Source organism: Lissotriton vulgaris, chromosome 6 (genome assembly GCF_964263255.1).
Source record: "Lissotriton vulgaris chromosome 6, aLisVul1.2, whole genome shotgun sequence".
Lineage (NCBI taxonomy): Eukaryota > Metazoa > Chordata > Amphibia > Caudata > Salamandridae > Lissotriton > Lissotriton vulgaris.
The window spans coordinates 1,158,773,863-1,158,788,353 of record NC_141694.1 but is presented as its reverse complement, the minus strand read 5'-3'; the positions used below and the strand labels follow the sequence as shown (position 1 = coordinate 1,158,788,353).

The 14,491-nt window shown below is 45.3% G+C and overlaps 1 protein-coding gene across 1 annotated transcript in view; it reads left to right on the top strand.

The window, feature by feature from the left end:
• Window positions 1–546: 546 nt before the first annotated feature.
• Window positions 547–14,491, top strand: part of LOC147708562 (ribosomal protein S6 kinase alpha-2) — a 1,617,317-nt gene continuing 1,603,372 nt past the window's right edge. The window contains exon 1 of the mRNA XM_086927240.1: window positions 547–827. Coding sequence (XP_086783366.1) covers window positions 729–827 — 99 coding nt within the window. The 5' untranslated portion in view covers window positions 547–728. The remainder of the gene's footprint in view (window positions 828–14,491) is intronic.

Genomic DNA, 14,491 nt, shown 5'->3' with positions numbered 1-14,491 from the left:
CGATGTGCTTGGAAGTATTGGAAAGGGAAAGTTCCTGCATCCCGTGCCCTCTCTCGCGGAGAAGACCGACGAGAGCGTGGTGGATAGCTAAGGGACGCTCGTGTCTTATTCCATATCTGCTGTTTGGGAAAGGCAAGGGCGGTGGGGGTGGGGACACTACAGAGACGCCCACCTTTCATCGTACACTTGCCGTTCAGCGGGAGTAAAAGCGCACTGAGAAATCCACATTTGCTTTTATCCCCACACCTGCTGTTCCGCGAGAGACCGGAAGCACCTTCCACCCCACCCACACCTGGTGCTCCGACAGAGGCAGCGGTAGCTCGTAGATGACCACCTCTTATGTGGTTGGACGAAAGTGCGGGGATAGTCCAGAAAGATCTACCTGTCATCGCACACCTGCTTTTGCTTGAGCTATCATCCGCACGAGGCTGCTGAGCATGCAAGGAGAGCGGGCGCTGATTGGCTGCAAGGCCAGGACCTGAGGGAGCGCAGCTGTGAAATGTAAACAGTGAAAGCGGGATAGGGTGAGAACGAGCTCGAGCCACGGCCAGCCCTATCCAGGACGCCGATGGACCCGTCCTCGCGCCACTTGCGCACCTCGCGCAGCTGCTCCTGATGCGCTTCTAGAGCGGCTGCAGCTCCTCTGGCTGCCGGGGCAGCACGCCCTACAGTGGATGTAAGGAAACGGGGCAAGAGGGGCATTTCAGCCCGGCACAGCCTCCGGGGCCATGGAGATGAACATGAGGAAATTCACAGTGCGCAGGTTCTTCTCCGTCTACCTGCGCAAGAAGTCCCGCTCGAAGACCTCCAGCTTCAGTAGATACGAGGTACCGTGCTAAAGCTCCGCATTTCATCAGCGCTTGCAAAGTGTGTGAAAGTAAAGCAGGCGTCACAAAAGATGTGTCAATGATAGAAACTGTTTGCTTGTTTGTGTTTCTTTATGTAAATTAGATGTGATATGAGGTAGACTGACTTGCTGCAACGCTCAAAAGCGGTCTGGGCAGGTGGCTGACTATCCATTGAGTGATGTTACCATCTTTTTCAAAAACTAACTACGCTCCTTCAAATAGAGCAACACTCTATAATCTTTATTGTATGTGATTTTTTTTATCAGAAAAGGGAAACTGAACTTTATTTCTTTCCCTCTAATGGCTGTTTTTACAAGCGGTGAACTGTATTCCACCAAGGCCACAATAGACTATGAGCCAAGGTGTTCCAAGGCTTGTCATGTTTAAAAGAAACCCCAAGTAAGAGCACAGAATAGGGATATGCACACAAGTAGCCATAAGTATGACGTACCTTATGTACATGGCCATGTGTTTTGTGATTGATTGTGTAGGCATCATTTACTGTAGTTCGCCTAACAGGGCCAAGAACATGTGCTACACACATGGAAATCGAGTTGTTAGTTCTAATATGGCAGGCGCAGCAAATAGATGGAATGTTAATACCGGTTTGTAGGACTGCCTGGGAAATATAGCGCATTGGCCTCTCAATAGATGTGAAGTGCTTGAGCTGCGCTTCTTTTCCTTGAGAAGGGCTGTGTTTTACCGAGGAACAATGTGATTTATTTTAAACCTCTATCAGTTTTGCTGATGGTAGGCAAATAAAGTGAACATCCTTGCGGCAGATTTACAAGCCCCTTGCGCCACGTTTGCGTATATTTTAACATGGGAAAATGACGCAAAAGTGGCACATGGTGCTTGTAAATCTGCCCCCTTATTTTTTGTGTGCGCTATTTAAAGTGCCACTTCTGAAACCCGCCCATCTCGCTTAGTCGCGTAAAACATGAAGGCATCAGTCATCAGCAAAGATGGGATACAGCCTGCAGTGAACTTGACGTCCACTTCAGCACCATCTTACCATCCTCGAGCTCAGTACGGTATAACGCGTGCACGGGGACCTTGCACATACGGCCCTAGAGCCCAGGAAGAGGATGTGACCTAACGGGCAGACCGGCCGAACTTGAACCTGGGGAAGCAGTTTCGAGGTTTGGCGGGAGGTTCAAGCATCCTGTGATTCTGGGCAAATCACTTAATCTCACTGTGTGCCTAGAACTGAACTTGTCCGTCTGTGGTGCTGCTGGGGTTCATGTAAAGCGCTCTGATACCTTCGGGTCGAGTCCGCATTACATAAAGCTGCACAACAACAACACAATATAGGACAGGCACACCTTACCATCCCTATCTCAGTACTGGAGCACACACGCACCTTGCATCCCAGAGGTCCTTATGGCATAGCGCAAGCAATCACCTTACCATCCTCAGTACCAGGGGCATAGCTTTCATTGGTGCAGCAGATGTAGTGGCACCGGGGCATACAGAATCCTAATTATTGCTGTATCTTATAATTTATACTACAGCGGGCGGGCATTTCTTTCGTTGCACTAGGGCCCATGACAGACTGACTACCTCCTCAGTAGGGATTGGTCCCGCGCGCACACAATACCATCCTGAGCTTAGTATGGGATTGTGCGCACAAACGCACACCTGTGCCTGTATGTCTTCCCATCATAAGAGAAGGTTACCTGCTTTGTGGATGAATAATCAATAAAAAAAAGAGAGAACACCCAAACCCTCTTACTTACTGTACCTCATGACACAACCTACAACAAAAAAACAGAAATGCAGCAACATGGCACAACCTCACATGTTGAAAAATGGTGCTAAAAATAGCACTCTGGTGTAAAGTTTAAGTAATTTGGACCTGACAGTCTAAATATGACACATTGGGCGGAGTAAAACTAAAGAATTCATATTATGCTGTCTTCTATATGTAGACGTTTACTTGTGCTTATCATTAAAGTATTATATTACAGTATTTAGTGGTTGTGCCACAGATGCTGTTCTGCTGTTCAACTGGATGCGCTATACCATGCATCTTTAAAGTTCAATTACGCACATCAGAGCAGGAGAATATATACAATATTTATGACAAACGTATACATTTTTTGAAACAATATACTATTCATAAAAGCTTTATTAATAGATAAAACCTAGGTCCACAAACTCTATTTTTCAAATAAAATAATGTATTGAATGAGATTGTCAGAAATGACTTGGGACACGCTGATATCTATAAAAATGCAAATCATTTTAATTAGGTGACAATAATGATGTGTAGAGAGTTGAAAAGCGAATGGAAAAAGATGCTCATTACCTGTACTTTTTGCACTTGTTCGAGTGCTATCTCATTAACACTTTGCAATTAAAATCACGTGAGAAAATCATTTAATGAGATGCATTATTTGCTTGAGTTTCCTAACTTACGATTCCATTACCTGCCTCCTCTCTCTGACTGTGTTTCAGACCTACATTGTCAATAAATTCCTTTTATTTTATACATGAAGCTTTTATAAAAATTCATACTTATACATTCCCGGGGTGTCATATGTAAAGCACTCATTGGGAGAATGTCTGTGGCAATAAGTATAATACACGAGTCCCGTTTGACTGGAGAATAAATAGGCCCTTAGAAAAATATTCAATGTGCTAGAATAATTTTGCAAAGATGGTGGTTTTTGGGTTTTACAAATTTCATGTAGTTTTTGCCTTCAGCTGCTTATGCTTTTTCATAACTTTGTTTGCGACCAAGAGATTGTTTTGAACAGAAAATATCTGGTACAAGCTGTGAATCTGGGTGTGAGCCACAGCATTATGGGCCACGTGACCAAGTTCCCCACGTGACTGTAGACGCTAGAGTATTAGTAAACTGAGCAAGGAACTCACATGGCTATGGTGCACGAGGGAGTAGTTCCGGATCCAGAACAGTTTTCAAGCAGATGGCCACCCCAGTTTATTTTGTGTAATACACCTAGGGCCTCATTTTCGAGGGTCCAGGGGGCACCTTTGATCTACCTGAGCATCGCTTTTTTGACGTTTTGGTGGTGCAATGTGCTGTAGCATATTTACAAGGCCACGTAAAGGTTTTTCATGGTCTTGTAAATAAGTGCCGCTTTAACGCAGAACAAAAGGGGCATTTCATGGGTATTGCTGTGGGTGTTCCCGCGCAACACCCATGCAATCTAGAGCATTTCCAGATTTATTAGGAATCATAAACCTGAATGCATCTTATTCTAAAGCCAACCCAGTGGTGTTCCTAGGGAGGCGCACCAAGGAGAAAAATCCTTAGTTCTCTTCATTTTTTGCTTTCTATTTGTGCTGCATTCTACAGCACACATAGAAAGAGGAAAAAACCTCTTGTGATTGTTTATGTGCAAGAAGGTGCATCTTCCTGCACAAAAACAATCACCTGTACAAAGCAGACACCCATGCACCATGGTGTAAGGGTGTCTTGGCGCATGGCAGCCCATTGTACGCCAGCGCAGGGGAAAAGGACAGGAATGCGCGTATCTTATAGATACTGTGCATTTCTGCCCTTTCTTTTGGCGTAGGGCAACAAGATTCCTTGCAGGAACTATCCTGCGCCAAAACCTCATAAATAAGGCCCATAATTTCCACAAAAATGGCACATATTTCATCTGGAAAAAATGTTGTAACACAGCAAGCAACTTATGACCTGCAGCAGAAGGTGAAGTACTTTGGCGACTGCAGGCACATTTTTTACATTAATGATATATATAGGCTATGCACAAGGATAATATAATGATAATTATAACTAGGTAAGGGCGTTGCTGCCATTGGGGCAGCTGGTGCAGTGGCACCGGGGCCCTGAGGGGCTCATTGAAATCTAATAGTTTCTGTATTTTACTACCCCAACAGCAGTCAAAGGGGTCATTTATTTTCCTTGCTTGCACCAGAGGCTTTGGCATCCTTGCTACACTTCTGGATGTAGGGCTCCATATAGAAGGGGTGAGCGAAGTTGTATAATATTTCTCACTAGAAACATGGGTTTTGCTCGTTCCTCACGAGAGAGGGAAATATGAAAATCAGGAATCTCAACATGTATTTAATTTCGAGATCCCATTTTTACCTCTGTTCACGAGAGTAAATTAACTTGTATACTATTCCCGTTTTACAGTCCATTAAAGTGAGACATTTCTGCTTGAACCAACTATGTCTTCAGAAAAAAAACAACAATGCAGTCGGTGTAAGGGAAGAACGAGCTAAAGGTGGTTCAGTAATCGAGGTCAGCGATGAGATTCCACTCAACATTTTGTACAGTTCTACTGTGCAGCCCTCAGTACAAGCAGTCTCTATTGGGATAAAACTGTTGTTGCCCTGGAAATTCGTTGAAGGTTTGGCACGTTTCTGCCCCCCTCGCATTGAGTCCGTGCTGCACAAACAAAAACGTAATAAAAAAGTGTAATGTTTAAGCCAGCGTGGACCACTGGATTCACAGATTTATATGAGTGGTGATGCAGAGGAATTACATTTTTAAACCAAACTTCAAAATCATCTTAAATTCGCTTATGCCCAGTTTTCTCCGTGCCTCTCTTCTTCCTACCATCCTAGGCGCACAGGTCAGCTGAACAGCAGCCCATGGCCACACTCAGCTGTGTGAAGGCTTTCTGGTCAGAGGTCTGTCAATTGTTGTTCACAGATCTCTCCCCCTTTCTTCCCAAGCAGGCTACCATGAAAAGAGCGCGGAAACCTTCCTATTTTGGAATAAAGTGGGAACGAGCATAGTCCACCTCCAGATTTTCAGGGGAAGAAGAGAATAATCCAGTTTCCTCCCCAAACTGTTTTGAAGGGTAGATTGATCACAGTCTACAAATCGTTGAGCAATGTAGCCCATCCAAGTGTTGGTCCACTCCTACTGCAGTCGGCTCTAAGCTGGTTCACCACCAGGCTTCAGTCACCGCCTGAATTAGTTGTTGCATTAGAAAACTCCCATATATGGCACGTCTATGACTTGGTGACCAAGCTCAGACGCTCTGTGTATGCTGTGTGCCAGTTACAGTTTTTGTCTCTGATATTAAGAAACTTGGCTGACAGCAGAGGTGTGGGTTCATCTCTACAGACTGCTTTCACATTACCCTTTTCTCCAATTTTATACTCTTGCTGTTCCTTTTCGGACTCCATCGAGTTTAGGATACTCACTCTGTTGTGTAATGTAATTTCTATCTTGACTAGCAACACCATAAGCATGCAGCTACCATTGGAAATGCTTTGCCTAGTTATATTGTGCATGGCACTATCTAGAATATCATTTTTTATCTTTCAATCGAGTTATTGTTTGGTCTGTCAAATATTCGTGTTCTGTAAAGTCTCCTTTATTTAGTAATGCAGTTCATAAGCTGAACACATATCTTCGAAATATGTCAGGGAGATCTTAGCAACAACACGTCAAGGATTGCACTTTAGCTCCAAATTCATTCAGATATTTTTAATTAACCTAGACATGGCATTCATCACCTACATCTATCGAAGTTGGATGCTGCCCACTCAAGGCCTGCATCCCTGTCCTGTTCGGGTACCATTTAAGTAATAATGTATCTGAAAGATATTTATGTAAAGCGCTCTGATACCCTCTCTAGGGTCATGTTCGCGCTATTTAAAACCTTATAAATAATTCTTAGACGAAGATGTTGGCTGTTCAATGCCTGCTTGTGAGTGTCTTGCTGGCGAGGACTCTCTTGAATTCTGCTCACGGCGAATCCTGCCAGAGGCTATTAGAGATGGGGAATATTTGGACAAAAAATATCTAAAAACATGCACATGTCGCTGACAACTACTGCAAACAAACAGCAAGTAATGTCTCTATTGAAATTACTGCATTCTTCATTTCGTCCTGATGTAATACCAAATACAGCCATATGGCATTTTGCAAACCATAGACCATGTTTCTGGAGTGGGAATCGCGATAATGCACGTGTGAAAGTAAACATATCACAAACCCAGACCTTCTGCTTCATGAGCATGTTTTTACTTACTTGTTTGATGTTTGATTATATGGTTCACTATCTCAAACCAAAGCAGAACAGGTATTAAAGGTATCGAGTTCTATTTCCGAATTTTTCTTTACATTTCCAAAATCCACCCATCCATTATGCAACTAGGCGGCAGAATTGCATTTGCATACTAAGGAAAGCTGAGAGACAATTCTGTTGGGTCGAAGAAAGTGCAAGAGGCTACAGGAGCCTGCTGTGTCTGGAATGAAGTTATCAGTTGACAACATGTCTAGGTGCTCATGGGCTCGACTCGTGTGTGTAGTGAGTGGATCTATCAGACGAACTTTAGCAAATTATCACAATGTATGGAGTAGATGCATTAAGCAATAGGTTAATACTTAATCTATTGTTAAGCGGCTGTAGGTGCTTTTATATCTGTGGAATATAAGGGTACTAGCGGATGCATCTAGTGAGTGATTTAAGAAAGGTGCAACCATAGATATGACATAGGGCGAGTAAAATACTATGTTTATATCTGTGCAATTTCTGTACTGTGTATATCTGTACTGTATTATAAAGCGTGAACATTTCCAACGTCCAGTTCTTTAGCAAGTCGTCTTTCGTTTTTGGCTACTTAATTTGTATGCTGAAATGCAATTGTTTTTAAGAAGTCAGCTTTAAAAAAAAACACTTACCAGTTGTTATTCTGGCAGAGTGAAGGAACGTATTAATGACTATGCCCTTAGTAAGCACATTAAGGTTGTTCAGCGGTACAGGTCTTTGGCCTGTCTTAATTGCTCCGTGAAATCTATATATAGATTTTACACCGTCACTACTGAAGGGGCATGCTAAAAATGATAAAACCTGAAATGCATATATGAATTGCGTAACACTTTTTTTGTTAAGGGATGCTCTAAAGTGCAACCCTCTTTAACTGGTCGGGATGAATTAAACCTGGCTCACATTCTAGGAAAATTCCTGCAGTGGAGTCTGATTAAATTATATTACTGTTCTTATCCACAACTGCCAAACGAACACACACGGGTTCAGCTGTAGATCACAAGATCGACATTACCTCTGGAACACCCTGCCTTACCGGTATCTACTTACTATTAATCTGTACTCACTACTATGCATGTATGGTGAAACTATGCATTATGTTGTAACGCATGCCGTTACAACATGAATGCCATTACAGATAACCTTAGTACGCTCACAACGTGCCATTCACTCCTCCCATACTCCCCTCACTTTTCCTTCCGGCCCCACTGTACCCAAGAACTCAGGGTATGTTGTCCAAAGGGTAGCCTTTTAATCACATCAAACAAGGTAATTCAAAACCACAAACCAATGCGAAAGTACAATTATCTTACTTGGATATAGGAAATATTTCAACATCACACTTTAGCGGCATCAACATGTCAAAGCCAGTAAGGCAATTAGGCACAGCATTAAACTTGATCTTGAACTTGACCGTCGCGGCCCACCAAGCACCCACTCTGCTGTGCACAATGTGCCAGCAGGCCCCAATGTGCTACAGTAACCTGTTGCACAGCTTGAAATCCAGGACGACCCCTAGCACACCACCCCACCGGGGTACCTGAACCCATGCAGTCTCCCCAAGGTTTTAATCAGTCCTTCCATACCTTGCGGGTAGGGCAGTAGAGTCAATGACAACCAGCAGGTCAGTCCCCCTTCCCGCCTACCCTTTTTATACACCAATCCTACCCCCTCCTGGGATCGATCCAGTCGCTGAACCTCCATTGTTGTGCATCCCCATTTTTTGTTAACTGTCAGTGCTCCGCCACAGGGGGAGAAGCTCCCTGGCGCCCGCGCCCTCTCCACCTGGCACTGACTGTGCTCCGCAATTTCCCCCTCTATCGTATGGATAAATATCTCCTGCCCTTTGCCCAACAGATGCACCTCGTCCTGATGGAACAACTTGCTTGCAGTCCAAGGGGACAAAGAGGTCGGAAACCCTGGCGTGCAGCCTTAAATGACCGTCCAGGTTCCTACTGCACCCCCTGATGATGTCACCAACCTGACTCCTGCGCTCAACCCCCTTCTGCCCCGGAGGAGCTCTGACCGGTGACACAACTAAGGGCGCGCCTCCCCTAGGCATAGGGGAACCTGATCATTACCACACACTTTTTAAAATGCATATACCTTTACCACGCACGCCTTTACAATGAACTTCGTAGTTAAAGCAAGAATGGTAAAAGCATATGCATGGTAAAGGTTCAAACTGTAAATATAAGTATTTATATCTATAAGAGATAGGCTGAACTACCGAATAGGCCACGTATACACCTTTGCCCGTTGATTTGATAGTATTAGGAGGCAGAAACTTTCCAGAAGTGTGGTGACAGAAAGAAAACAAGGAGATTGAAATACAGGAACTGACAGTGCCTCTGAAAGATGTTCACAAATGAGCTGTGACAGTCTCTAAAGAAAATGGTGAAGGCACCTCCCAGAGCATTGAAGTCACTCCGACTGTAGTTGATGAGTTTCATTTTTTAGGTATAGATCGGACCAAAAACAACAGAAAGAGGGCGCAATATCAACAACAACAAAAAATCAGCAAGGAGGCGCAAAGCCAGACGGGGACGGGAAGGGAACTCCGTTCTGGAACAAAGACCAGGAAGTAAGCTGCAATCCAGCCACAGTAATCAATTTGACAAATATCATGCTCTAGAAAGAAGAAAACAATATATCAACCTTGTGTCTATCAATCTGAAAGAGAACTAATTTTGACTATAGCCAGACCCGCATTGACTTTTTCAAGTTCGGACGGAAGCTACAATTGAGGAAATTCTTCTTCCTAAGAAATAAATCTGAATACATGCAGAACCCCCCAGAAAAAACATCTCCTCTGGAGGTGGGAGATTTGAATATCCTGCTTGATCTTCATGAACTGGAAAGAGAGTGAGAGGGATTGCAGCCTCAAGGGACAACAAGAGAAACAGCAGGAGTCTTGGGACTGGACATATACAGAGGCGTAAAAACAAACTTCAGACCATTATCTACTTTTGTACCAAATGTGCAAAATAATTTGATTGATTTCTTCTCAGAGGCTGGTATTAAAGATTTAAAAGATCTAGTTCTGACATCAAATAAGGATTTTGGAAAAGGAAGTAGTTTCCATGACAGGAAATATAATCAGGTCATGGAAAAAATCAAAAAGAATAAGGACATAGTAGTCAGAGAATCAGACAAAGGGGGCAATGTGGTCCTCTGGCCTCTAGAAATGTATAATTTGGAAGAAAAATCACAATGAAAAATAAATTCCATAAAGACCTCACACATTGGAGAGGGCTTGGGATTCTATTCCAAGGCGAGTACTTATATCTAAAAGTTGATAATCCTGTGACACCGATCTTATATTTGATCCCTAAAATTCACAAAAAATAAGGAAACACCACCTGGTTGGCCCATAATTTCGGCGATTGGGAGCCTTTAACTTCTAGATATCGGGATCATTTCCTGCGGGAGTTTGTCACAAAACTTCCTGCATACATTCAAGATACCCGAGATTTATTAAGCAAAATTGAAAGTCTAGTCTGAAAAGATACTTTTTAGCTAATTACGCTCGATGTAACATCTTAATATACGAGCATTGAGATGGAGACCGGATTGAACGCCATGTGTCATTTCTTAAACACACAACATATTTCCTTTCACCAGCATTTCAGAATGTTGATTGAAATGGGCAGATTGTGTTTAGAGAATAATTGTTTTATGTTTGGCAATGAAACCTACAGACAAGTTCGCGGTATGGCCATGGGCACCTGCTTCGCACCCAACTATGCAACTTTACATATAGGTTGGTGGGAGGAGCAGGTGCTCAGGGTTGATTACGCCAGGGAGTGAAATCAGAATGTGATTTTGTGGAAAAGGTTTTTTGATTACCTTTTTGTGGTCTGGGAAGGATCAGCTGAATCTGCAAAATGCTTTGTTAGTCAACTTAACAACAATACATTGAATTTGCAATTAACAGATACCATAAGTAGGTCCCAAGTAACATTCCTAGATCTAGAAGTATATGTAAAGGGTAATATACTCCATACACGCACATTCAGAAAGACCACGGCAGGCAATTCAATCTTACATGTGAGTAGTTTTCATCCGAATAGATTAAAAATGAGCATCCCTTATGCTGAGCACCTCAGGATGAAACAGAATTGTAGTGAGGGGCAGGCACTGAAGGAAGCTCAGAATAGCTTGACTAGGAGATTCTCGGCTAGGGGCTATAAAGTTCATGTCCTAAATCTTATCTTATCTTATCTAGAGTGCAATTTATAGAGCGCACTGACACCTAGGCTTCATGGCGCTGTAAGAAAGAGTGAGAGATTGAGGGGGAATCAAAGGTAACAGTGGACTAACCAAGGGGTGGGAAAAGATAGGTTTTGAGAGTTTTTCTGAAGCTCAGGAGGGAAGGGCTGGATTTGATGGACATAGGGAGAAGATTCCAGAGTGCAGGAGCTAGGTGGGAAAAGCGACGACCACCGAATTTCTTGGTTTTAGCTTTAGGGGTGAATAGCAGGTGAAGGTGGGCTGAACAGAGGTTGCGCGTTGGTCGATGAGGAGTGATGAGGGATTTGAGAAATGCCGGGCCGGTGTAGTGGAGGGCCTTGAATGTAAGGCAGGCCACCTTGAAGGCCGCCCTCTGGCCGATTGGTAGCCAATGCAGGATGTGAAGTAGGGGTTTTGCCGATTGCCATCTAGGAGTCTTATGAATGAGGCGGGCTGCTTGGTTCTGGACAACCTGAAGGCGGTGCAGCAAAGATTGTGGGAGACCGTGATAAAGGGAGTTGGAGAAGTCCAGACGGGAGAGTACTAGCGAGATGATGGCCTGACTGAGAGCAGTGGCGAACTTTGCAGATCTTCCGGAGCTGGTACATACAGGATGAGATGACCGCACCCACTTGGGCTTTGAGAGACAGTTCGGTGTCGATAATCACACCCAGGCTCTTCACTGATTTGACCGGGACTGGGGGGAGGCCTAGCTCAGAGGGCCAGAGCTGCGAACCCCAGTGAGCGTGGCTGAGTCCGGGGAGTAGGAGCTCGGTTTTCCCGGGGTTTAGTTTTAGTTGATTCAAATTCATCCAGTGTTGGATATGAATCATGACAGAGTGGAACGTGTTAGTGGCATGAGGTGAGTTGAGAGGTAGGATGATCTGTAAATCGTCGGCATAATTGTAGACAGTGATGTCCCATTTCTGGAGTGAGTGGATCAAGGGCCGGAGGTATAGGTTAAACAGAAGTGGTGAGAGGGAGGAGCCTTGAGGGACTCCACAGGTCGTGGGGGTTTTAGTTGCAGTATAGGGGCCTAGGCGGACGGCCTGTGTTCTTCCGGTCAGGAAGGACTCTACCCACTTAAGGGCAGTGCCCTGGATGCCTGCCTGTCCGACACGGTTTGAGAAGGATGTTGTGATCCACCGTGTCGAACGCGGCCGACAGATCCAGGAGTACAAGGGCTTGGGGAATCCCTGCGTCCGCATTACTTCTGAGCGTGTCCAGGACTGCCAAAATGACAGCCTCAGTAGAGTGGGCAGGTCTGAAGCCAGCTTGGTTGGGTTATAGATAGCAAGAAGATTCAATAAAGTTAGACAGGCAGCAGGTGACATGGGCCTCCGTTAATTTAGAAAAGTAGGGAAGAAGGGAAATGGGACGGTAATTGGATAGTTCTGAGGGGTCGGCGCCCGTTTTTTTGAGGAGAGGCACTAGGATGGCCTCTTTGAGAGAGCTGGGGACGATGCCACTGCTGAGTGAGCCATTCAGCAGGGTAAGGATACAATCAGGTAGATTGAGGCAAACATTCTATAGGACGGAAGGCGGACAGCAGTCATTAGGAGAGCCGGATTTGACACAGGCAGTGAGTTCCTCTAGTGAGGTAGAGTTCAGAACCGGGAAAGTGGTAAGAATCAGGGGATTGTTAGAAGAGGTGTCCAGAGAATGTGGCTGGGGTGAAGGGGGGATAGAATTTTTGATTTTTATGATTTTTTCCACAAAGAAGAGGTTGAGAGTGTCGCAGGTTTCTTGAGTTGGGGTCTGGGCTGGGAGGGTTCTGCCGTCTGTGGTGAGTTCATTCATTACTTTGAACACCTCCTTTGATTTATTAGCCGCAGACGAGATCCTGTTGGAGAAGTGTTCCGATTTTGCTAGGGTGATGGCAGTTTTGTATTCTTTGCGTGCTGCCATGTAAGACAACCTGGCTGAGTTAGAATAGTCGCGTCTCCAGATTCGTTCTAGCTGGCGTGTTTTCAATTCGTGCTGCTTGAGGTCGTCAGAGAACCACCTATGCGAAATGTGATGCCTAGTGCGGGGGAATTTGGTCAGAGGGGCAAACTGGTCGCTGGCTGACCTCAACCAGGAACAGATGTCATTTTCTGTAACGTCGAGGTTGTCAGTGGGGTTGAAGACTGGGCGGGTGTCGGCCAGGGTGGTAAGGAAGCCCTGGGAATCATATGTGCTCCATTTCCGAGAGGAGCCGCCAGCCATCAGAGAAGCAGAAATCCGGCCAGCGACAGTGATGGAGGTTTCAACTAAATGATGATCTGACCAGACGCACAGGGATATTACTGGCAGGGACAAAGCTAGGTTGCAGGTCCAGATCTGGTCCAGTATATGACCTTTAATGTGAGTGGGTCTGGAGACCTGTTGAGTGAGGTTTAAGCTGTTTAGAGATTCAAAAACCTCAGTGGCGGGAGGGCCGGCGTTGGTATCATTGAACCAGTAGTTCAGGTCGCCGTAAGGGTGAAACTGGAGTGTCGTATGAGTAGATTAGACAGCTGTTCACTCATGATAGTAGAGAAGGATGGCATAGAATGTGGTGGCCGGTATAGGAGAAGGAAGGTGAAGGCACCGGTGTCAGTTTCCAAGCTAATGAGCAGATTCTCCACCTCAGGGAGGGGGAGGGAGTAGGAGAGAGTAGGGTTCAGGCGCTTAGATATAATGGCTGCCACTCCACCCCCGGGCCGGTCACCAGGGCGATCAGCATGAAGGATGTAGTAGTCAGGGGGGAGGGCAACCAAAATATCAGGGAGGGATTCTGATGTTAGCCAAGTTTCCGTTAACAGGAGTATATCAGGGTTGTTATTAGTCAACAGGATGTAAATGTCCTCGCGATGTTTTACTAAAGAGCGGGTGTTCAAATATGACACCCTGATGGAAGTGGTGTACCTGGTCGGTGTAGCTATAGGGGTGCAACCGCATGGGGAGGGTAAAGCAGTAGAAAGGCCAGCTGTGTGTATACGGCTATGAGAAGAAGGTGATACCGGGGGGGGCAAGGTGCTGTAAGTTTTTGAGAGCTTGTGCTGAGTATGAGATGGGTTGGTCAGCATGGTTTGCCCTAAGGCCCGGCCTGATGCGGACGGGCGCAGACGGGCTTTCCTTTGGCACGCCTTCGGCGCGCAGACGGCGCGCCCGCTGCGCATCCAAAAGGTGCACATGGCTTATAGGTCTGAAGGGCGGCAGAGGGGGGCGTGGCCTCTGAAGGGGGCGTGGACAGCGGGCTCGCCGAGATGGCGAGAGAGAGATGGATTAGCTCTGGGGCCTCTGCAGCGCTAAATCCACTGCACAGAGTACCACCTGAGCAAGTAAGTGAGCGTGCAGTAAGTTAAAAAGGCAAACGAATTTCGTGACAATTTTTTAAAAACAAGTGAAACGCTCTCGGCTTCCGCCTCAAGAGCTCTAATC